Source organism: Cyprinodon variegatus, unplaced genomic scaffold (genome assembly GCF_000732505.1).
Source record: "Cyprinodon variegatus isolate N-32 unplaced genomic scaffold, C_variegatus-1.0 Scaffold64, whole genome shotgun sequence".
Taxonomy (NCBI): domain Eukaryota; kingdom Metazoa; phylum Chordata; class Actinopteri; order Cyprinodontiformes; family Cyprinodontidae; genus Cyprinodon; species Cyprinodon variegatus.
The window spans coordinates 1,404,301-1,428,073 of NW_015150517.1; the positions used below are offsets into that span (position 1 = coordinate 1,404,301).

General features: G+C 38.8%; 3 protein-coding genes across 5 annotated transcripts in view; 1 reads left to right on the forward strand and 2 right to left on the reverse strand.

Annotated features, from left to right (window-relative positions):
• Positions 1–657: 657 nt before the first annotated feature.
• Positions 658–12,710, reverse strand: lats1 (large tumor suppressor kinase 1). 2 transcript variants are annotated; one of them, XM_015371743.1, is made up of 8 exons: positions 12,536–12,710; positions 11,510–11,971; positions 10,871–10,982; positions 7,805–9,210; positions 6,174–6,756; positions 3,670–3,852; positions 3,439–3,545; positions 658–3,357 (listed from the first exon to the last, which is right to left on the reverse strand). In XM_015371743.1, exons 2-8 carry the CDS (start codon positions 11,867–11,869, stop codon positions 2,869–2,871), a joined length of 3,240 nt encoding a protein of 1,079 aa, XP_015227229.1. In that variant the 5' UTR covers positions 11,870–11,971; positions 12,536–12,710; the 3' UTR covers positions 658–2,868. The 2 variants fall into 2 exon arrangements, with proteins under 2 accessions (XP_015227229.1, XP_015227228.1); XM_015371742.1 differs by having other exon boundaries at positions 11,510–11,977.
• Positions 12,711–13,942: 1,232 nt separating this feature from the next.
• nup43 (nucleoporin 43kDa) lies at positions 13,943–19,464 on the reverse strand. Its single transcript, XM_015371730.1, has 8 exons — positions 19,236–19,464; positions 18,800–18,922; positions 17,454–17,531; positions 16,809–16,971; positions 16,566–16,701; positions 16,313–16,464; positions 16,107–16,223; positions 13,943–14,446 (listed from the first exon to the last, which is right to left on the reverse strand). Exons 1-8 carry the CDS (start codon positions 19,347–19,349, stop codon positions 14,217–14,219), a joined length of 1,113 nt encoding a protein of 370 aa, XP_015227216.1. The 5' UTR covers positions 19,350–19,464; the 3' UTR covers positions 13,943–14,216.
• Positions 19,465–19,669: 205 nt separating this feature from the next.
• Positions 19,670–23,773, forward strand: part of pcmt1 (protein-L-isoaspartate (D-aspartate) O-methyltransferase) — an 8,170-nt gene continuing 4,066 nt past the window's right edge. Inside the window, exons 1-5 of one of the 2 annotated variants that reach the window (XM_015371719.1) lie at positions 19,670–19,967; positions 22,798–22,902; positions 22,979–23,010; positions 23,131–23,235; positions 23,422–23,542. In XM_015371719.1, the coding sequence (XP_015227205.1) occupies positions 19,787–19,967; positions 22,798–22,902; positions 22,979–23,010; positions 23,131–23,235; positions 23,422–23,542 (544 nt within the window). In that variant the 5' untranslated portion in view covers positions 19,670–19,786. The remainder of the gene's footprint in view (positions 19,968–22,797; positions 22,903–22,978; positions 23,011–23,130; positions 23,236–23,421; positions 23,543–23,773) is intronic. The other variant, XR_001481154.1, reaches the window with a different exon arrangement.

A 23,773-nucleotide genomic window follows, 5' to 3' on the forward strand; every position in this document is an offset into this window, starting at 1 on the left:
CACAAGGCATGGACCGTGAACAAGTACCTGAAATCTGAGCTCCCAACTATCCTACTCATTAAGTTACTCTTGATCCATTAACACCATCTTTCAGTCCTCATATTTTAAACTTTAGTGCCCTCTTCATGCATTTAACAAAAATGTTCCAAACCTTGGTCCTCAACCACTTTTATAATTTAGACGTCTGAATCATCACAATTGACTGCGTTGAATAAGGTGAATGTGTATTTTTTAATTACATCATTACTTTTAACAGCAGCAGAAAGATCGACTTTTTATCTACTCCTTGAAAAGTATATTCACAGAACAACATTGGTAGATCTTTCACTATGGGAGCATTTTATTTAACCATTTATTTTAAGTCTGGGTGCAGAACAAATGCTTTACAGTAAATTTACTTTGTCGGTACGTTTCTGTAATAAAAACAAATTGGTCGAAGTGAAGCAACAACGTTATGACCTGAATTTGTAAGAATACTGATAGAAGTATTTAAAGTTAAAAGGTCCAAAGCTTTGGAAGGATTAAAAGACTTAAGACTAGACTAAGGCTAAACTGACTTATCCTTAATTTATGAAATATTAAAAACTTTTTAAACCACCTAAATAAATCCCTTTATGGTCTCATGCAGTCTTTGCATTGGGCTAAATGAAGAAAATAAAACGGATCAGCTCTAAAGTTCTTTTTATTATTACCCTCTTCCCAAAAATTTCCACAACAAAAAATGTACACAAAAATAAATTTCTCTCAACAATTACAAAACAACCAGTGCATAATGACAGTGGTCATTATTAAATCAACCAGAACTACATTCAGAGATTCCTACACAGTAAAAGTACAGCAAGGAAGTAATATTTATGATCAAGAATACAGTTTTGTATTTAAAAAATAATGTAACTTTAGTGTTTTATTATTTTACTAAAGTCACAGTGAGGAGCCCAAAGGATGTAGTTGTTAGGTACCTAGAAACAGCATTAAAAAAAAATGAGGAAAACCTTGTTTAGTGCTTTGGTTTGCAGAATAACTAAACCTAGTCAAAGTAAAATAGTGTCGGAAATAAAAAGTACATAATGACTAAAGACAGCAGCGGTACACAGACCAGGGTCTGTCCAGAAGGAGGGGAGGAAAAATGAGTTCAAAGGGAACAGAAAATATTTACATCCGTGGTGTACAACTTAATTTATAAATACATTTAAGTATAAATTAGAAAAATAAAAAACAAAACTAATGTAGTACAATCAACTACTGCTACGTTTTAAAATGCCAGACTGATTATTAACCCTTGTAATATTTGGTGAAAAAAAAAAAAAAGGCACAGCAATGAAAACTGATTAGAACAATTTATCCCTGTGAATAATACGAGCCATGATTCTAAGCACCCCCATTGCAACAACTGAAAATATAAATTAAGACAAATAATAGACTCAAGCAGCATCTACTCTAGTGTCAATAAATTAAAGCGCTATGGGGCGGTTGCGATAAGTTGTCAATAAAAAAAATGGCACCCTGATCATTTTAATCCTGTTTTCTTGTCGAAGGGTTAGTCAACACTCACAGTGCATATTATTTACATCAAAAACTGGGAAGATGTATGATTGTGATTAGTTTCGCCTGAAGACAGCATATCTGATCCTATTATGAGAACAAAATCATTCAATAAAAATTAACAAACCATTAAGCAACTATTTTCATTTGCACGCAAAACTGGGTTTGGAAGAGAGAGAAAAAATCTATTAACTGCTGTTTTAGCGAAGGACTAATTTCTATCAGAACTGGAGGGGAAAAAAACATAACATCCAAAACTGAGAAATGATGCTGACAAGACCAAGAATAAGAGCTGTTAGTCAAAAATCCATCGTTTAAAATTTTACAATTACTTCTTACTGATGTAAATTTCTCAGGATTTGAAACCCAATCAGAATTTTTGGCTAATCTTTCACCTTCTAACGTTGATTAATGCCCAATGGATTCCACTTTAAGAGGATTTAGGACCTGCATTCTGTTCAAGCCTTCCTGCTGGATGATAGAAACATAGATTGAAAGCTGCAAGTATCTACATCCTGGGAAATTAATTTTAATAAATGTTTGCAAACATTCAGTATGGTTGAAAATATGACTTTTACCATGTCTGCTAATGTTGGGCCACAAGAATGTCAATACAGATTTAATATGATTTAATGCAGTTTATCAATACTTCAAGTGACACTATTGCCAAACAATAACTGTGATTCATTTAATACTTGGTAGTATCGTTTACCTTTATCTCAATAACAGAATGCCGTAATATTTAAAGTCCTGACGCTTTTCACTAGCCAATATTTAAAAGATCAAACGGCGCAACACTGCAATACCTTAACCTTCCTGTTATTTGCTTAAAGCCTCTCACTCTCACTTTTATAAAACATGCGTCAACACCTTATAGAAAATGCAGCCTAGCAGTTGTATTGGAAAAACAGCTTGTTAAATTACTGTGCTCCCTCTCATTTATTTTTAAACACCTCTCTGATAGTGAAGTATAACCGCGAGCTGCCGTAATAGTCCCACACTGAGGAGGGTCCTGGTTTCCATGCCAACAAACTATCTTTATAAGGTTTGGAGGCTCTTGTAATTACCTGTTAATAATTGGGCATTTCAAAGCTTTTCAGACATCTTTCCTCCTGTCATCATGCTTTTTAGTTTTTCTGACTCCAGGTCAGTTCCATTTCTAGAGATCAAGTTCTGCTAGCTCTTCGTTTGTACATTTCAATGTGGTTTAATGCTACTGTGCTGCTTTGTTCGAATTCTCCGACATATTCTTCCTATTTTCACGGTTTTAAATGCTTTATCTTGCAACCTCCCTTCACTCACGTTAAAAGATCTGTTTATAAGGAACTACACATAAACCAGGTCTCTGCCCTGTTTCTCCTGATCCGTGCCGTCCATCTCCGCCTCGTCCTCGTCGCAGCCTTCGTACTCGATGGGTTTGGGGCAGCTGTAGGGGTGTCCGTTGTCGTCGAAGAAGCGCCGGAAGGTGAATTCATAAAAGGCGTGCTCGGGGTGCTTCCCGTTGCGGAACCAACCGCTCAGAGTGTCGTTGTGGTTGCTCTCGTCGTCGCTTCTGCGCAGCTTTTCTGGCTCCACGGGGTCAAAGTTGGAGGTGTCCGTTGGGTGAGCGATGGTGGGGATGTAGGGAGCCGCCTGCTGTCGTAGGTCGCTGGAGAAGTTGACGCTCTTGAAGAAAGGATGAGCTTTGATCTCGTCTGCGCCGTTCTTCCCAAGGCGGTCCTCTGGGCCGCGACACAGTTTAACTATGAGATCGGAGGCTTCTGGGCTGAGCTTGCACTGAGGGGGGATGTGCAGCGTGCTCTTCCAGTTAATCACCTGGTTTCAATGACACAGACACAACACTGAAGCAACAGGAAGTCTGCGACTGCGTAACAATGCAGGGCAAGCCTTTCATACCTTCATCTGCGTCTCCAGGGGTGTGTTTGCCAGGAATGGAGGCTGTCCAACAACCATTTCATACAGGATGACACCAACACTCCACCAGTCACACAGCTGGGTGTATCCTGCAGCGGATAAAATAAACTTTCTATTAATCAGATCTTATCTGAGGATAATTCATAGATGGCTGCCAAACTACAGCTATTAAAAATGGCAGAGTTAGAAATCTCAGTGTCTCACCCACAGTACCTGTTCTGAGCAGAACCTCTGGAGCAATATAGTTAGGCGTTCCCACCAGGGAGTGGGCCAGGCAACGCTGGTGCTGCCGGGCCTTCCTCCTCTCCAGGGGTTTCAGGCGATTGGAACAGCGACAGTTGGCCGGATCTTCCCATTCCTTACTGAAGTCCATGCTGTCCTGCCTCACATGATCCCCTACCAAGAAATCAGTTTGTAAATAAACTTTTTTTTTTCTTCAAATAACTATAGTCCAGGTTTATATGATAAAGATGCATTAAAAGTCAGCAACTATGAGGACAGTTTATTCTAATATTTTAAAGGAAGAAAGGATTTTTCCTTCAGTTAAGGGATTCAATTTGTCAAATATTTCTTAAGTAAAAGAAGAAAACTGTGATTAGCAATAGTGACAGATTTTATGGAAAGGTTTTCAGGTGTTAGCCTCTTTATCTTTATTTTTTAATAAATTGAATACTATAACTTTTTATTATAATTATGTGCCGTTTTTAATCCAAAAACATTAAGAATTGTTCAGAGCTAAAAAAACTAAAAATATTCCCCTAAGACACAATTATGGGAAAAAGGTTTTTGGATTTGTTTAGACAATATTTCAATTAGGAGACCGTTTTTTCCTCCTGTAATGGTAAGCTATATTCGGATTTTCTTACAGTACGTTGTGTAAAACTAATTTAAATTTGAATTAATCGAGTTAATGGACACGAAGGAGGAGGTTGGGGTTTGTAGCCGTTTGGGCAGCTGCTCCGTTATCATGTCCTGTTAGAAGTGAGACTGCCTTCCAATCTGCTCCACTTTCTAACAGTTGCAAAGCTGCTGTGGCCACAACCTAACTCGGCACCATCAGCGTGTGAAAGTACCGGTATGTCACTGCCTGAACGTAGTACAACTTGCTAAACAGTGCAGCTTACCCAAATACTCAGACATATTTTATATACTTCAACTGCTCTGAGGAGTGTTTTGATCTTATTTTCTTTTTCGCATTAAATATTTTTCACAAAAAATATTTGTTTGATAAACAAAGATCTTCTAAAACAACCGGACAGATCCTGTGATTGGTGGCTAGGACTGATTGCTGAAAATAGAAACATTTTACAATGCAATTAAAGGAATAGTACACCCAAAACATGATTAGCCTTCATTTTCTACTCACCCCCATGCTGAACAACACTCTGGAGTACTTTTTTGATATCTCAAATGCATCTGGAGATCTGGGAGGCTTCTTGCTGTCTGCTGACATTCAAATAATGGAGGTCTATGGCGCCCGAGGCAGAAAGGTCCATAAAAGTCCACTAAAAACGTGTCAATATTCCTCCATACTGCTCGTCCAATGTATTCCAAGTGTCCTGAGTGGGTAGCGTCCATAATTTACTCGAAACGAAGTCATTTAGAATGTTTTTAGAGCATAAACAGTAGTGTATAGGATGTCCTAAAAGCGCGTGCCTGCGCGTTCACGACGCTACGGAAACCGCGGCAGACCAAACCAGATGAAAGTGCACATTCAGCGTCTGCTCTGCCGATAATGCAAGCGTAGAAGAAAAAATGTGCTGTTTACCTGTGCAAAGAAAGAAACAACGAAAGAAAAATGTCTGAGGACTTCAGTGTTGAGGAAGAGCATGAGTTCTTTGCCGAGCTGAATGCGCACTTTCGTCTGGTTTGGTCTGCCGCGGTTTCCGTAGACTCGTGAACGCGCTTTTAGGAAATCCTATACACTACTGTTTATGCTCTAAAAACATTCTAAATGACTTCGTTTCGAGTAAATTCTGGATGCTACCCACTCAGGACACTTGGAATACATTGGACGAGCAGTATGGAGGAATATTGACACGTTTTTTGTGGACTTTTATGGACCTTTCTGCCTCGGTCACCATAGACCTCCATTATTTGAATGTCAGCAGACAGTAAGAAGCCTCCCAGATCTCCAGATGCATTTGAGATATCAAAAAAGTACTCCAGAGTGTTGTTCAGCATGGGGGTGAGTAGAAAATGAGGGCTAATCATGTTTTGGGTGTACTATTCCTTTAATCTACCCGACTATTAAAAAAAACTCACAATTTCTTTGCATTTATGGGGGGGCACATTTGTGTTATTTTATGCATTCTAAAATATGTCATCACAGATGAACTCTAAATTGTGGCCGGAAAAGCCTGATCTGATCCAATACGACAAAGGTGCAAAATAATCAGTCTAGGGCTGCAAAAAATTATTATTTTGATCATCGATTAATAATAATCGGATAGCGAAAAATTCCTTAAAGAAGAATTTATACAAAATTAAACCAGGTGAAACTGAAGCTTTTCCACTCGTGGAGTACTGGATAGAGCATATTAACGGGAGAATGTTTTCCTTTATCTTAAATGCTAAATATTTCTATTTTTTTCACTATCTTGGTATATTTACTGGTATAAGTGGAACAGTCTCAGCTAAAGGCATATTTTAGAGTCTCTACACTCCAGTTAACGATTAATCGATTACTGAATCAGTTGTGGAAGAATATTACTCACCGCTCTGGTAATACTTGGAGTCGTGGGTCCAGCGGAAACCAGTGCAGAGGCCAAAGTCCGTCAGCTTTATGTGTCCGTCTCTGTCTATCAGGATGTTGTCAGGCTTGATGTCTCTGTGGATGAAGCCCATCTTGTGCACGCTCTCCAAAGCGCAGGTGAGCTCTGCGATGTAGAACTGAGCCAGCTCTTCCTGGAAGATGCCGAGCCTAATGAGGAGGCTCATCATGTCACCGCCTGGAATGTACTCCATGACGAAGTACAAGTTGTCCTTATCCTGGAAGGAGTAGTAAAGGCGCACCACCCACTCGTTGTCAGCCTCGGCCAGGATGTCCCTCTCAGCCTTTACGTGAGCCACTTGGTTCCTCAGCAACACGTCCTTCTTGCGAAGCGTCTTCATAGCGTACAGCGCCCCTGTGTCCTCTTTCCTCGCCAGGGAAACCTCCCCAAAAGCTCCGATGCCGAGCGTCTTGATCCGTTTGAACATAGACTTGTCCATTTTGGCACGCTTAAGACGGATGTAGTTGGATTCCTTCTGACAGAGCATCATTCGCATTTGCTCCTGAGCTTCTGAGGTCAAACCCACCTGAGAAAAGAAAGTTAAAATTAGATCAGACAAATTAAAATGAAAAATACCTTTGAAGGTGTTATTTTGTTAGATTCGAACAGAATCAAAGCGATAAAATGTACAACAGATGCATTGATTAAACAACTGTCCCCTGATCAGTGGATCAGATATCTACAAATACCATTTATTTTTACCCGGTTATCCAAACCAATAACCAAATAACTTTTGTTTTAAATATGTCCAAAAACATGCACATTCCTTTGAGTTTAGTATTACTCAAGATAAAGTTCAAAACTATTAGTCTGGAAAAATAAACGAAAGAGGTGGTCTTCAAGAGAAAAGTTACTTTACTGGGAAATATCTTTACATCTTTTTTATTTCCCTCTTAAGACTAGAGAGCTGCAGTTCTGTATTTTGGCCAAAGGTGGCAGTATCATCAGAAAATTCCATAATGCTTCAAAAATCAATTTCCTGTTGCATTTCAAACGTCCACCCCTTTTAAGGAAGCTGCAACATTTTTTCCCCATCTTTTTGTGATGTAGTGGCAATATTAATTAAAAATATCACTCAACAGGCCAAACCTTAAAGAAAACAGATCATTATCAAACAGGAAAAGCCTGATATATGCATTTATCACCCACAAATGACTAAATAAAAACACTCCTGAAACTATTTAAATCTAGTGATTGATTTATTTTTCATTTATTAGTTACTCATTCTGCCCCAAGACAAGAAAAAGCAAGCAGAGTCACAGCTGATGAAATGAAAGTTGAGGGATGTCATGCATTCTCTTCATACAGAGGACATAATGCTAGAGTGATGATTTAAACCTTGGTTAAACACCGAGGCGAGTGATCACAGGAGAGAATAAAATACTTTTACCTTTCAGGTCAGCTGTTAAAGACAGCGAGGAGAGAAAAGGAAAGAAAAAACAGCTAAGAAAAATACAAAAGAGCATAAAAAGGTTGAACATATCAAAGCATGGAAGGCAAAAAATATGTCTGAAGATCTCTCAAAGTAGGAAAACATTTTATTTACAGCTGGTGTTTTTTTTTTTTTTTCTTACCCTCTGCATCTCACTTTCTAGCTGCTTCCTCCTCCGGATCCTCATCTGATGATTCTTCAGGATGTTCTCCACATGCTGCTCCATGAAGAATTTGAAGGCCTGAGGGGAGTACAGATTAATTCTTCCCGACTCCCCTCTGGGCTCCTCGTCCTTCTTGTTGCGACGCACTGGGACGGGGGACGTAGTGATCTGCTTCCTCTCCTTCTCAGTCACCGCAGAGCTGTCGGCGCTTTCCGCCGCCTTGTCCCCATTGCTGATCTCCTCCGCAGCCTCCTCCCTGCCTGTGCCATGCTTTGTGGCTGCAGAGTCATATGCCGGTGGGGAGGACGTGGGGAGAAGGTGCTTAGGATACGGTGGAGGTGGGCCTTGATAGCTGGGCACTTCAATCTGAGGTACAGCAGGTGAGGGATCGGGGTAGGCGGGTGCAGGCGGGGATGGGGTAACCTGCTGTATCCATGGTGGGTGTGTAGGAGCGACAGCAGTGTGTAGTTCAGGTTTCTGGACACGCATGCTTTTCACTGGCTGCAGGATGGGAGCCTGCGTGATGGCAGTAACGGTGGTGGCAGAAGGCTGGGAGCCGGATGAATGAGCAGGGCTACCGTTGATCTGGTGCTTGTTGAAAGATTTGGAGCGACCCGGCATGTTGTGTTGCCACGACGGGGACAGGTCCTGGTTGCTACTGTTACCGGATGCAGACTGTGGCTGATTGGAGGCCAGAGGGGCCTGGGACCACAGCTGTGGAGGACCCAGGTTGTACATATCGAGGTTGTGACTGTTTCGGTCTGAAACCAACATTGACGAAGGGATGTTTCCACCATTTAGATAAGAGGGAGAGGATGTGGGTCCCGCAGCCTGCTCCTGCTCCGTTGGGCTATGTCGGCTGTTTACAGGGTAAGGGGGAGGCAGTTGTCTGCTGCCGCCCTGTATGTACTCTGGCTGAGTGGGACCATTCTGAGTCCAAGTGGAAGGGAAGGTGAACTTGTTTCCACCAGAGCTTTGCATGATGATGGGCTGGTGGCCTGAAGCGCTAATCCCACGCTGGTTCTGGGGGGACGGATTCTGATAACCATCAGGCCAGCCGGGCTGCGGAACTGGAGAAATCCGCTGAGCAACGTACTCCATGTTCCCAGAGTAGCGCTTGGATGGATTGTTTTCCCGAGAGGATGTTGGCGGCATGCCGCCACGGTTTGGTGGAGGTGTGACACTGCGCATCTGAGGATGCAGTGGAGGGTTTACTCTCTGGCTGTTGGCAGAGGGGCCCTGTGGGTAAACGGGAGGTGGTCCAGGGCTGTCCGAACGGTACATTATTCCTTCTACCTTGAGAGGACCCAATCGAGGAGCCAGAGACTCCTTCGATCCCTTCCAACTTAGCTTCCTCAGCACAGCCTGCTGCTTGTGAGAAGGTCCTGCACAAAAACATGCAGAGTAATGATACCATTAAAATGATATAAGAAACTCATTAAAAAAACAACTTAATCTTCTTAAATGGGAACTAAAGCTGTTATAAGTAATAACCTCTTTCACGATAGAAAAATTAGCTTTAAGGAATTAGCTTTTGAAAGTAGCCATCATGGATATACATAAAAAAAAAATCCCTTTATTGTCCCAGAATGAGGAAATTCTGGAAACATGTTATTTAATTTGATTGTTCAAAGCTGCTCTTTTTCAGTGGAATAACTATTCAACTTCAGTCGGTTATAAAACAAAGAATCACATAATGGAATAAATGACTGGAGGCATCTGTAGCTTCATTTCCAATAGAAATATGCTCAAAACTATCTTGATATTCTTCTCATTGCAAAAGGATCTCTATAGGGGTATTTCCATTAGATAAAAATACAATCAAATTTGAAAATCAAGCATGGCTGTAGTGGGTGCCATCATCCTCCAAGTAGCTCCAGTTTTCTTTATCTTTTAACAAGTAAGGTCCAGCTACAGATCACGGGACGGGATCAATCATGTGATGCAAACAAGTGTTTTCATTGCAGCTTTGAGAAATAAGAATTACGATACAACCGCCTCATCACAGCATAAAAAGCTTTCATCAAAAAACATCTTTTTTGTTTAATTGCACTTTTTTTTTTTTACTCAAATTTGTGCAAACTGATGGCGAATGGAAACAGAATTTGTGTTGGACTTAAGAACCTCAAAACAGAATCGCACAGAATCGCTAGCCAAGCCTGAAGGTGGTAGGATCATTCCTGACCATCACACTTAGGGTCAACACATGCGAGTGCTATTACTTCATTCTATAACAGGTGAGAATAAGTAAAGTGATTTACTTCCAAGTTTGTCAACTACGACACAGTTGGGTATTTAAACAACCAACTCCTGAAATAGTTTTGACCTGAACCCACTGAAGGATTTTGAACTGTGCTACCAGGAAACCAATCAATTTCTATCAACTCTCCCATTGCTAGCAAACAAGAGGGTTCAAACGTCCACGAGGAATCATCGCAGAAGCTTGGTGATGTTTACAAAAACAATATCTTTTGGCTGAATTGACCGATTTAAGTCTCAATGAATCACTAAGAAGCTGTGGGGGGAAAAGAGAATCTGTAATAAATAAGCAAAAAACTGAACTCATTAAAAGTCCAACATTTGTTTTATAGGAGGAAATATCGACTGGAGCTGGATATGTGTGGAAAATCCATAATGTTTACACAACAGTTTAAATCAAAACATGTTTGCCTTATATCCAGATGTTAGCGTTACACTTTTTATATTTAAGTAACAAAAGTTCATTTATTAAGAGACTTTCAATAACAAAACTTAAGGAAATAAATGTAAAGCAAACTATATACTGAAATTAATGGCTGTAATAGCCAACAATAGGAAAAAACAATACACAATAAAGACAAGCTGCTTCTCAAAGGATTCATCAATGATTTAAAACCAAAGATGTTTTGTCAAATTCTTGCATTAGTCATACTCTTTGGAAGCATGTGCTGCAGTTGTCCTAAATCCAACATATTGTCACCAAATGTAAACGATATGGAGCCTAGATGAAAAGGTAGAAGGACGAAATGAAAACCAGCCCCGATCCCAGTGGATACGATCTAATACCTGGTGCTTTTAGGCCTGTAGAGTTGTTAGCCGCAGCCTTCTGCTCCCTGGAGTCCTGGTAATTCATCTTAACCATTTGGTCTGAGGCAACGCGGCGGCTGCTGCTGCTGGGCTAGAAAGGCAGAAATAAAGCTTAGTTTAGATACCAAATTCACATTTGCTTTAGCCGCATACAGCTAAAAAGAGATTTGAATCTGTGGTTGTAGCTTTTTTAAGTTTTTTGTTTGATCAAAAAAGGCTTAGGTATAGAAATGTGAAACTGATTTTAGTGATTGAATCAATAACCTAAACTTTGACACATTTTTATTTATTTTTTTAAACACATTACTAATGCACACTATCTCTCTTCATACTTGGATATCGAACATGCATGCAAACAAAAGTTGACTGACAGATGTAAAACTTGTTTTGTACTGATAACTGTACAAACTTGTCACTTCACATTGCATACCTGACATTTTCCAAATAATTCCCCTCCAAACAAAGTGTACTAAGTTGTTCTTCTCAATTACATAAGAATTAAAAGAATGATGATGAAGAAAGAATGATCAAAATTCTTCATCAAACGTGCCATTTGTGAGAAAGTGGGGGCAAAAAAAAAAAAAACACACACACACAAAAAATTAAGGCCAATCTTACCTCCTCAAACCCAGCACTTGGTTCCAGCGATATTTGCTTAAAATCAGAGCCTGAAGTGGTAGAATCACTACTAGATGAAACATTCACTTCAAAAGGCGCCAGGGTCTTGCGGATCTCCTGTAATGCCTTATGGTAGGAGTGTTTTGGGTTGCTGGTGCGCCCCTGATGCCTGGGGTCCTCTGGGAGCATATTTGCTTGTCCTACAGGCTCCGCTTTAGGAGGGTCGGAGGGTTTGGACAAATTCCGCAGGCTGTTCCGGATTTCCTGCAGCATCTGCTGGCTGTTACCGCTGTAGTTGCTGGTGGGGAAAGTTTTGGGTCTCATCTGCCTGTGTCCTTCGGGTTTCTCTCCTCTCCTCATGTACAAGCATTTATATGGACGTTAAAAAAAGGATGAAGATGTCACCTGTCCAGAACCGAGCTGATGATCAGAGCCTCTGATGTCTGGCTTCACATCTGCATGCTGCTCCTTAAACAACCAAAAAAACATTCAATATAAAATGCATGCGAGATAAAGAGGAATGGGAGTAATGCTACCAGACAGGTTGGGCAAAAATGAGATTGAGCAGCAGGAATCAACACAGATAAACATTTACCAGGAGATAACTATTATGTCAGAAGGGCACGCGAGACCAGTTGTATGACTTCTTCATTGTTAGGTGCATTTTAAGAAATATTAGCTACAGACTTCATTAAAAATAATAAATTGAAAAAAAGTCTACTATAACAGCCAAGACCTCTTCCAATTGATTAGCTTTGTTAGCATTCCACGCTAACATAGCATTACTGTTACGTTAATTCTCCGTCGACGGGGAACAATAATGCTAAAAACGTTTAACAAAAATATATTAATAGCTCGCGTAGGTTAATTAACAACAATTGGTGACTAAAATAAAGTAAATCGCTGAGGAAATCACTGAGAACGGCCTGACTGGTGAGGCGTCCATTAGCTGGTATTCAACAACAGGTTAGGAATTAGCCTGCTAGCTCGGAACTGGGAACAGTTAGCTCCTGTCGGTTAACTTACCGCAGTCTGTAGCTTCTGCTTTTTCCAGAACCTCCCCTGTTTCAATAACCAGCAAATGTTACGGCAGCTCCTCTGTTTGGAAGCCGTGTTTCTAACTCAAAAGGTGCTTGTTGTGTCGCGCTAGCAGGTTCCTTGTGTTAAATTCCTGGGATATCTGAATGACAAGTAGGACCTGTGAACACTGCTACAGACTTTCAAAATAAAAGTGTTCAACTAGCGTTAGGATAGATAAAACCTAAATAAAACTGATTGGTTTAAAATTAAAAATATTGATATGAGGTGAACAAAAACCAACACAAAATAAAAATATAATCGACTAATACCGCATAAATAAATAAAACAAAAAAGTAGAACGAATTGAGATAAAAACAAACCGAAAATAAGAATATTAAACCTAATTGGATTAAACTGTGAATTTAATTAAAATGAGTGAACTGAAACAAAAAATAAAGCAAACCTCTCCCTCTGATAAAAATGGGTGAAATCATATATTAACAAATTAGTTAACATCTAAATATATTAATACACTAATTACTGATATATATATATATATATATATATATATATAGAAATGAAAATAAAGCTTAAATAGACTGGGGAAAAAAATCTGTACATTTGATGTGTGGAAATTAATAGTTACTAATGGAATTACCTATTGGTTTATTCTACATGGCAAAATATGTAAACCAAACAGGGAAAAAAAAAAAAAACATGACAAGGGAAACATTACAAAACAGCATAATCATAGTGCATAGATCCATCGATCCATTTTTTTATCACGCTTATTCCAAGTGGGGTGGCGAGGGGTGCTGGTGCCTATCTCCAGCTGTCTACGGGCAAGAGGCGGGGTACATCCTGGACAGGCAACACAGAGACAAACAACAAACAATTTTCTGCACACACTCACACCTAAGGGCAATTTAGAGAAGCCAATTAACCTAACAGTCAAGTTTTTGGACTGTGGGAGGAAGCCAGAGTACCCGGAGAGAACCCACACATGCTCAGGGTGAACATGGAAACTCCATGCAGAAGAGACCCAGATCCTTCTTGCTGCAAGGCAGCAGTGCTACCCACTGTGTCACTGAGCAGCCCCATAGTGCATATAGTCTGTTGTAATGATCAATTAACATTTGTAATGCCTAACTGGGAAAACAAACTGTGCAAAAAGGAGCACAAAAAGGTGAAACTTGACAAACTTACCTGGATTCTGCCTGATACTGTAATCTTTTCTTTATCCTTCTTTCACCATCATATACCTGCATTTCATGACAACTAATTGCAACAATATACATGGAGATATGTCACCTTTACTAACATAAGGTAAACTGCTCGCAATAATGTGATCTAAAAATTATGTGAAAATAATCTCAGAAGTTACGATGAAAAAACTGTCAATAGTTTGAAAATGTTTCGTTTTATTCATTTCTTTTTAAAGTAATCTGTACAAAATGTATTTGTAAACTGAAACGTAATGTGTGAAACCGTCTACAAGTCTTTAATTTCTAATAATATATCACTGCAAATCCAAGTCAGGCATGCATGACAGACAGATTCATTAAGAAAAAGATAATCGGCGTTCTTGAAAATTGTTGAAAATGCAATAACAGAGTAAAAAAGTTCATACCAGGCTCTGCTGTGCCTGAAACAAGGAAAATAACATTTGCATTTGCAAACAGCGCCATTAAACTGGGACTTGTCTGTTGATAAAAATTGCTTCTCCATCAGTCCCACAGACCAAACACTGCCCAAGCACATCCAAGCTGTTGACTGACAGCGTCTGGGTGGGCAGCATGTGAGTCGTCTCCAGGCGGGATTTACTGGAGTCTCCACGGAGCCAGGCGCTGACGATGGACTGATTACCTCCAGCCGGGGCCATCGCGCTACGTGAGGTCATGCTGCTGTTCCTACCTCCTAGTGGCAAAAAACAAAAACAAAAAAACAGCTAAGTGACAGCATGTTTTAGCTATTTGGTGATAAAACCTGGCAACTAAGATATTTGGGTAAACCCAGAGAATGCAGGTACAAATTCAGTTCATTTACTTTTTCTTAATTGATCCAATTAGGAATATAAATATCATTTTCAGCAGATAAAATTTGTTGAAGAAAACTTGAAGACTGAGGAGTCAATCCTTATTTCTATATATTGTACAAACTCAAAGTATAGACAGCAAAATTGTATTACAAATACAACCCATTAAGTTAATCCATCATTCAAAAAAATAATAATTATGTAGATTTGTTTTTTCTGAATCATCTCGTTTTTTTTGTTTTGTTTTTTAACAAAGCAAAGTTACAACACATGTTTCCCATCACGATATTTGCAGAGTTCAAAACTTTAAATTGAAAATTGACAAGGAATTCATTTCTGTACAGTTGTCAGGGCTTAAAAAAGGGATCCTTCAAAACTACAGGCTGTTAGGATGGATGTTTGATAGATCAAATGAGACGGCAATAAGAAACGGAAAGAAGTTCAGACATGCTAAGAATTCCCCTCATACATCTCCAGACCGCAGATCAAAATAGATAAAAACTGAAGTTTTTTTTTGTAATGTTTAAAAATTAGTGTAAACCATCTGACATAGGGTATTTAACGAGAGCCTTCCTATTCAAAATATGGAAGGCAAATTCATGTAATGCATTACAGCGATGTACATTAGGCTATAATTGATCTCAATGCAGCAGCTGTGCAACTAAATCGGTTTCAAGCTGACAAACGCTATATTTTCAGTCAGGTTCGTGTCACTGTGATCAGTAATGGTCACTAATTTTGTGAAATCGGATTCTTTAGCGTGGTCGTTCATATTTCCAAATATATAAGACTGGTACTCTGTCGAGTATTAATGTTGTAAAGGTTGGATGTTTGCAACCTGGCCATTCAGACACAGGTCACATTTCAGAAGATCAAATACGCATCGTATTGAGGACCACATAGCCAAGTGGCCTGAATAGCAATGGAAAAAAAAAATATATATCTGTGTTGTTCAGATCATCATGAAAAGATCAGATACAGGTCGCATATGGGGAAAAAAAAATAAACATCAGATTTTGGTCACTTCTAGCTGCTGTGTGAACGCAGCCAAAGTCTCTGTCTGACTACAGCGCCGTTGCCATAGTTATTTGGACATACTGTCGGTGCCCGCTATTTTGCATGATTTAGCTTGGACGACTTGGACTGGGTGTTCAGCTGCACTGAATTCTTCACAAATAGGGATATATGAAGGAAATGAGCAGTAATGTGTGTTTTAAATATACAATCTTATTGTCTTAGTTTAAGGGCAAAAATGCTAATTTAATTGGCTTATTCATTATTAAATGGCTTATTCATCTTATTAACCTGCTCAAATGAAAGGTAAATAAACTTATTTTAAGAATGTTTTGCTGAAATGTTTTCATCAGTTTTTGCTATGTACTGGTTTAAAAGTCGGGCAGCACAATTTTATGAAATGTTTTAAAGTTTAAGAAACGTTGAAAGTTTGTAATCTGGTTGAAAAATGTGACGACTGTTTAAGCTGCTTAAAAAAAATGCCACTAATCCCGTATATGATTTAAACCAATCTCCAATTAGACTCACCTTGTAAGAAGGAGGGCATTTCCGATGGGGAGGAGGTCTCCCAGTGCAGCAGAGAGCCGTCCTCTGAACACGTAAACAGATGATCTGGGTTTGTAGGATGGAAGTGAACCTCCCACACTGCCCATGAAAAACAGGTTCCAATTATCTATATGTACCAAGAGTTTGAAATTTGGAAAAGAGCTAAATAATTTTGGAATAAATCATACTTTCAGCTGAGTGCGCCTCCATGAGAGAGAAGGGCATGTTGCCTTGCCTCACATCCCAGACGCAGAGCATTCCATCCTGGCCTCCTGTGGCCACAATGTGCTGTTGGTTGGGATGTCTGTCAACACAGTATAAAGGTACTCTATCTCCTGACCTGGTAATGGAGGAAAACAAACATGGATGAAGCAAATACAATCAACAGAAAGATACCCACTAAACGGAGAGAAGTTCTAATTACCATGTAAAGTTTCTTACAATGATAGAATCTGTGATGGTGAGCTGCTCTGCTGCCTCAAATCCCACAACTTGAGCTGGCCGATGGAGTTCACGGTCAAAACCTCTGTTGTCCTCAGGTAAGTCACAGCATGAAGCGTGCTGCTGTCTGCATTATCTAACAAAAGGTTAAGCAGCATGATGATTAGCTGCTTCCTCTTCACTCCACATTTAGTCTGAAAATGGAAAACTCATCTGGATGGAGGAGTTTAATGTTTATCTCACCTATGACTCGAACCACTCCTTCCTGGTCGACTCTGAAGACAATTATCCTGCCGTCCTCCCCCACTGTTACAACTTCAGGAGTGCTGCAGGCGACTCCTGTGCTGGGGGCATTATTACAGGGGAAACGATGTGCTTTCGCCCATTGCTGGGTTACTGAGAGTGTCTGCAGTTAAAAAGGGGGAGGAGATATGGAAAATAATAATATGGAAATGTTTATGTTCAGCATGTTCATAGAAGCAAAACATATGTGTCTGAAGATGGCTCAGCTTTTGGAGATTTTCCTGATTATTCCTAATAAAACCGTATTTTAGTGCTCAAATAACCATCTGATAAAAGGGATAAATTTGTTCTAAATTAGATGGATATCTTTTAATCTGTGAAAAAAAGGGATTAAATCTAGGATAAGGTCTGATACATTGCCTGTGTTGTATTTGATTTCAACATTAGGCTCTTCAGTCATTGCTGCCTTATCGCTGAAAAATCTAAATAAAACTTATCTGTTAATCAGGTGTTCTTCCAACATGATTCAAATTCAGATTAAAGAATATTTCATTGATTTAAGTGTGGGTCTGTTATAGTGTGAATCACTTAAAAGTTATCCAACATTACGTTTAGTCAGGAAAACTGGAGTTAATCTGAGTGTACCTGACTGTTTTGGTGGTGGCGGAAGATGGTGACGGCTCCTGTGGATGAGACTGTGACAAATCTTTCCTGGTCCAAAAACTGGAAGAAAAAAAGTTAGTCTCTTAGTAGATGTCTTACTTTGTAAAACATTGTTCTGAGCTAACAAATGATTTAATGATATGCAGTGAAAACGCACCGATCACATTTTACCTGCCAACATTGATTTTTGCTTTTCACTAAAGCTTGATTTGCCAGTGAGCTTTTTTTTTTAAACATATAAACCTGTTTGCATGAAGAGATTTTTTTTTTTTGTACCAATACTAGCTTCCACTTAAGAGAAGGAAGACACACCTAAGATATGCATATAGTAAATAGCCAATGCCACAGCTAAAACCCAAGATAGCTGTCCTCCAGCCTTTGGAGATGACTAATGATTTCTACCATGTCGATTACAGCGTTCAAAATATCCTGTTAAAGATTTACAAAAATTGGATGTCAGGTTCAGACTGTGGATCTCCTGCATAAAGACATAAGTACCACATGGAGTACTGATTCCACCACTATTAAAACACTCCTATCAAAAGCAAATTTAAGGAAAATTTGCTGTTGAATGAGAAGGATTAATAATCCCTGTTTTGTCATTTTCAATTCTGTCTTAAAGATTGATTGATTGACTTTATTGATCTCAAAGTGGAGAAATATACTCGTTACATCAGCTAAAATAGTAAAAGGAGAAGAAAAAGGTGCCAAAGGAAGAAAAATGTGAGTTATACAGGGTTAATGCACAGGGTGTTTACATGGTTATATATATATATATATATATATATATATATAGAAATGAAAATAAAGCTTAAATAGACTGGGGGAAAAAATCTGTACATTTGATGTGTGGAAATTAATAGTTACTAATGGAATTACCTATTGGTTTATTCTACATGGCAAAATATGTAAACCAAACAGGNGTATCAAAACTGTAATTGCACAAGTTATTGCCGTTTTGGTCTCGCATTGTAGAGTTTGGTTGCAACAGGGATGAATGACCTGCGGTAGCGCTCCTTTTTACAAACTGGGTGTAAAAGTCTTTCACTAAAGGAGCTGCTCAGCTCCTCTACAGTCAGGTGCAGAGGGTGAAAGGTGTTGTCCATGATGGATGTAAGTTTGAACAGCACAGATGTCTTAAAGTTTAAAAAAACCAAAGATGATAATTAGCTGAAATAAGGATTTATTGAAACCCTGATTCTGTTGTTGGTCTTGTTTTCTTCTCTTTAACCTTTTTAAACCCCTTTTACAGCCTTGATTTTAAGAAAAGTGTGAGATGCAAACGTATCAGTATATACTAAATGGAATGGTTTTTTTTCTCTCTTTACCTGAAGGTCAAGAACATCCCCATCGTGGTTATATTCACAGAGGAGCTGTGGGTCTCCTTCAAATCCATCTTCCAGATCAGATCTGCCTTGATCCCCAATCGACCAAACAGAAACCTTGTTTTCCTGCAAGAAAACAGAGACTAAAGTAAAAACAATATTCAAAGCCAGGCTACTTTAATATAATTACAACTTGAACAAAAAAAAATCTCATTGTATTTTCCTTAAATATAAACACACAACCAGCAGTTAGACAAGAAATAGACATTTAGCAGAGGAAAAAAAGATTTTACAGGGTAAAAACGCACGCCGAAAAATAAATTCCTAGTTAGAGAATATAATTTTTATACACTGTTATTTTTCCATTTTTTGTATTTCGTCTATAACAAAAAACACATATAGCTAAAGTTGATTTTTTTTCTCTCGTATGACTGCTAACCTCGTTGTCCCATGATCCGGTGGCAAATATATCAGGCTGCTGTAAAGCCGAATAAGAGACAGGACGCCATCTCGTCTTGCTGATTTTTTGAGACACGTATGTAGCACTTTCCATTGAAAGTCACTCTTTATATCAATTAAAAAACAAGTCAAGTCTAAAGTTAGCTTAGCATTCTACGCACACAACCGCCACTTTATACGTCGCTACGGTGGCGCGTAAGGTTCAAGCAGAAAACTACCCGTTCTTCTTTTTTATTGTGGTTGGCAAGCGACGTATTATTGATGTTCATTACCGCCATCTACTGTAATGGAGTGTGAAGCGGGATAAACTACCCTTTTTTTCCCCCGGTTACTGCAAATTAATGCTTTACGCCATCTAGTGGTCATACCATTACGTTACTGCTGTAAATCGGACTGTGGAGGAGCAATGTGGCTTTAATGTCTCTCAGCCAACATTGCGTTTGATGCATATCCACATAAATTAATCATAAACTAAAATGACTCCCATTTCGATTCGCTTGTGTCTCTGAAAAGGCGCTAAAAGCCATTTTGATGTCCGGTGACGTATCCGCTGCTCCACCGTCTCCTTTGGAGGTTGTCAGCTTTATCGGTAAAACCGTTGGCGCAGGCGCGGCACTGACAGCTGCTGTCTACTTACTCCGCAAAGTCTGCTTAATAATGGCGTGGAAATCCGGAGGAGCCAGCCATGCAGAGCTCGTTAACAATCTCCGCAGTAAGTCTGAGTGCATGTTGGAGCTTTAGCATCGTTACCTCCTTCTCGACTCGTCGCCGTAAATCGGTGCACTTTGGAGACTAGGGGGTTAGCATGGGGATCATGCTAGCTAAACTAGCTGGTTGCTAAGCTGTTTGTTGACCTAGCGTCTCCCCACCCCTTTTTTGCACTCCACATTCACGCGTGGAACAGATGCATATATATTAAACCAAAGATAAAAAAAACAAAACAAAAGTAACAAAAAAATACAACTTTTACGTTTTCAAGTATGTCAAACTGCAACTGTTTTTTTGCAACGTTAGCTTAGCCTGTTAGCTGTATGTGCGTCATTTGGCATTGTGTTGCCCTGCCCACCCTCATGAGTCTGTATCTTTGGCTGCACATCTATGTGAATGACAGTAGCAGCTGAAAATATCAAACTAGATTCTGGTGCAGGAGTTAAGGAAATGTAGCTTGGTTTTGTCTTTAGCGGACAGTTGCTTAGCACTTAACATAGACTCAGTCTCATCAGTTTCTTACATCTTCAATGAAGGTGTTATTAGTTTTATATATATATATATATATATATATATATATATATATATATATATATATTTTTTTTTTTTTTTAATAAAGCTCTGCCTGGAGCACAAACACGTGTCTTCATTGTAGCAATTTCACCATCAAATATACATAAAGAATTGACCTAATTAAAGCTGTTCTGCTCAAAAAGTAAGCATCATCAGCTAGAAATAGCTGTAGAAATTAAACCATGAAATTGTGGGAAAATGTATATTCATCAGTGAAAGTTGTGAAAAAAATTCAAATGCTGACCCTTTCGTACTCAAACATACAGCAATAGTTCTTGCTTTAGAATATTTAATTTTTATGGTTAAAACATATATTTTTCAAGTTAATCTTCATAGTTAATTCAAGAAATAAACATAAAGATAAATTTCCAATTCCTGGAAGAATTTATACATTATATTGGTGTAGAAAGGCACATGTAATATATATGTAATATATATATATAATATTAGATGATTTTATTCTTTGTGCATATAGAATAGAACTCAACCAAAATGTTGTCGTTTAAAGTTCTATTTGACTTGTAATTAAATGTTGGATGAACAATTCAGTTTCCTTTTGTCATAATTTTAATGTCTGTACTTTTGTTTGACAGGAAATAGTTACAATAATTAAGTGATCAAAGGGTGATAACTGTATTTATTTTGCAGTATGCAACAACAGATATGGGTCAGACAGCACTTCATGTACTCTACTCCATACAGCAAGGGAAACATCTTGTGGCGTTGGTCCCTTTCTGAAATTTCCCTGACCGTAAACACTGGGAGCATTTTTTGTGTCAAACATTTACATAGGTAATATTCCCTGTTGGACTTTGCTCAAAAATACTGTAATATACATCCCAAACCAAGTCTTCTGGTTCTTTTTATTCTTTACATTAAGTGGCTCAAAAACTTTTCTGATACAAAAATAAGAGAACAAACTTTTCTAGTTGACAATTGTATTTTTTTTAGGCTTGCTTTCATTATCTTTACCATTGTAAAATAGACGACGTTCAAAGAAAACATTCAAGCTGAAGTCCATTCGTTTTCACAGTACTTCTTGTCAGCTGCAACAAAAGTGAAACGCCCTTAGTGTGGCACCTTTATAGACCAATGTTGTACTAAGTCCATCCTAATTAATGTCATTTGAGTCTGTCACAAACTGATAAAACCCTGACATGGTTTTTCTACATGCATATTGCAGATAGCATTAGGATATACTCAGACTTGGGTTTGCAAATCTACTTTCACTATTAAGTATGTAACCAGGTCTATTTATATTCCAGTCAGTCCAGTATTTCATTGCAGGCTTCATGCTGTTTGCCAATAGCTGCAAGATTTGAAAGGAAGAGAAGCGATTAATGTGATTGTCTGTCTGTCTGAAATTTACAGTAGCTTGAATTTTGACTTGAAAGCAGTTTAACATAGCTGATTGGTGTCGATACTATAATCTAATGTTTAACAATAGGAAATGCAGAAAGGATCCCCTTAAAGCTTTAGAGAAAAAAACATTCTTTCATCTGTTAAAGATTTCTAGTGTTTCATTCAAATGAGGCTGTGTAACAGGTTTTTTTTCTCCTATATGTTTGCTTATTTCTGCATCCATCGTAGCTGCCACTGACCCATTTAGACACAAATGGGGGAAATTGAACCCAGAATTAGCATAAGGTGCTTTAAAACAGGTCACTCGTAGAGTGCATACTAATTTACGGACGTCTCCCTTTTCTCTGTGTTCCCAGGTCAGTCCAAGCTGGAATGAATGTTTTCAAAGTGTTTTGTTCCATTAGGTCCATTTACTATTGCAAATTTTAGATAACCTCAAATTGTAAAATAGATTTTACTCATGTCTTTAGGTGTGCTTTTTATTTGAGATGAATAAATTGAGTAATGATTCACAGGCTGTTGGCTTTTACCCGCTTTTGGCACAAGATGCTGCAGGAACAAGTGATCCTTTTCAATTGTTCATTTTGAAAATGCACAATAAATCTCTTTAGTGATTCAATAATATCAAATCACAAATTCTAATCAGTAACCATGGCTTTTAAGTAAAAGAAAAATGCCTATAATGACAAACTGTGTTGAGGTTTATTCTCCGCTTTGATAAAGGCAAAGTATGCTACTATAAATGGAGTCCCATTTTTGTGAGGATTTTTCTTCTCTAAAGTGGATAATGTCTCTTTGTTTGACTACTGATTTTTATTTTCGCTGCAGGATTATGTAATGCTTCTTTGCCCATGCATCTACGGTCATATGCAGTGACACAACCTCTTTCTCGTCTTCAGAAAACGGCATTATTAAATCCGACAAGGTGTATGAAGTCATGCTGTCCACAGACCGAGCACATTACTCTAGGTGTAATCCATACATGGACTCGCCACAGTCAATAGGTATGTCCTCTATCATCATTTATCTCATCTCCTACAGTCTGAAGATCTAAGTAACATATGCTTCTTTTTTAAAAAGGCTATCAAGCTACCATCAGCGCCCCACATATGGTATGAACTGTAAATGTTTCTACATCCTGGAACTTGGCGTCTTGTCAGCCAGTGTCGGATGCAATTCTCTCTTAAAGTACGTTTTTCTTTTCTCTTTTTTTTTGGGGGCAATCCTTCCAGCATGCCTATGCACTAGAGCTTTTACACGATCAGCTGTATGAGGGAGCCAAAGCACTGGATGTCGGCTCAGGCAGCGGAATCCTCTCCGTTTGCTTTGCACGAATGGTGAGCCACACACATGGCGGGTAAACACATATGTTTTTGATTTTTTTTCCCCCCTGATGTAGCACACAAATCTATCCAGAACCTAAATGATATACGAACCAGTCACTGTAGAAAATCAGAAGAAATCGTTCAATAGTTTGGGGGTTTCTGTTGGAACTGAACGCCACCTTGTTTTGTCTTCTCCAGGTAGGCCCAAAAGGGAAAGTTATAGGAATTGATCATATCAAAGAGCTGGTAGATGATTCTGTAAACAATGTGAAGAAAGATGACCCAAGCTTGATAACTTCAGGCCGAGTCAAGCTAATAGGTAAGATGTTCTTGACTAAACATGGACTCTGAATGACTATAAGCTGCTTCTACTGCTTCTGCATCTTTAAAAACAAGTGTTTTCTTTACTTGTTGAGAAGGAATTTGCTCAATATGCCGTCTGCAGCACTAAATGATTAAGCAGGTGAGTATTTTTACCACCTCTACTGGAAGTGGAAAGTGCAGCTTCAACTTACCCGTTAGAATTTGGTGGTTAGACTTTTTTTTTTTC

Excerpts from the sequence above, each read along its gene's own strand:
- lats1 (XM_015371743.1), bottom strand. The coding sequence starts at position 11,869 with ATGAGGAGAGGAGAGAAACCCGAAGGACACAGGCAGATGAGACCCAAA. Across the intron at positions 9,211-10,870 it reads TACAGGCCTAAAAGCACCAG|GACCTTCTCACAAGCAGCAG; the intron begins GTATTAGATCGT and ends GTTTTTGTGCAG. Across the intron at positions 3,853-6,173 it reads CTCCAAGTATTACCAGAGCG|GGGATCATGTGAGGCAGGAC; the intron begins GTGAGTAATATT and ends ATTTCTTGGTAG.
- nup43 (XM_015371730.1), bottom strand. The coding sequence starts at position 19,349 with ATGGAAAGTGCTACATACGTGTCTCAAAAAATCAGCAAGACGAGATGG. Across the intron at positions 16,972-17,453 it reads GCCACCACCAAAACAGTCAG|ACACTCTCAGTAACCCAGCA; the intron begins GTACACTCAGAT and ends TTTTAACTGCAG. Across the intron at positions 16,702-16,808 it reads AGGAGTGGTTCGAGTCATAG|ATAATGCAGACAGCAGCACG; the intron begins GTGAGATAAACA and ends ACCTTTTGTTAG.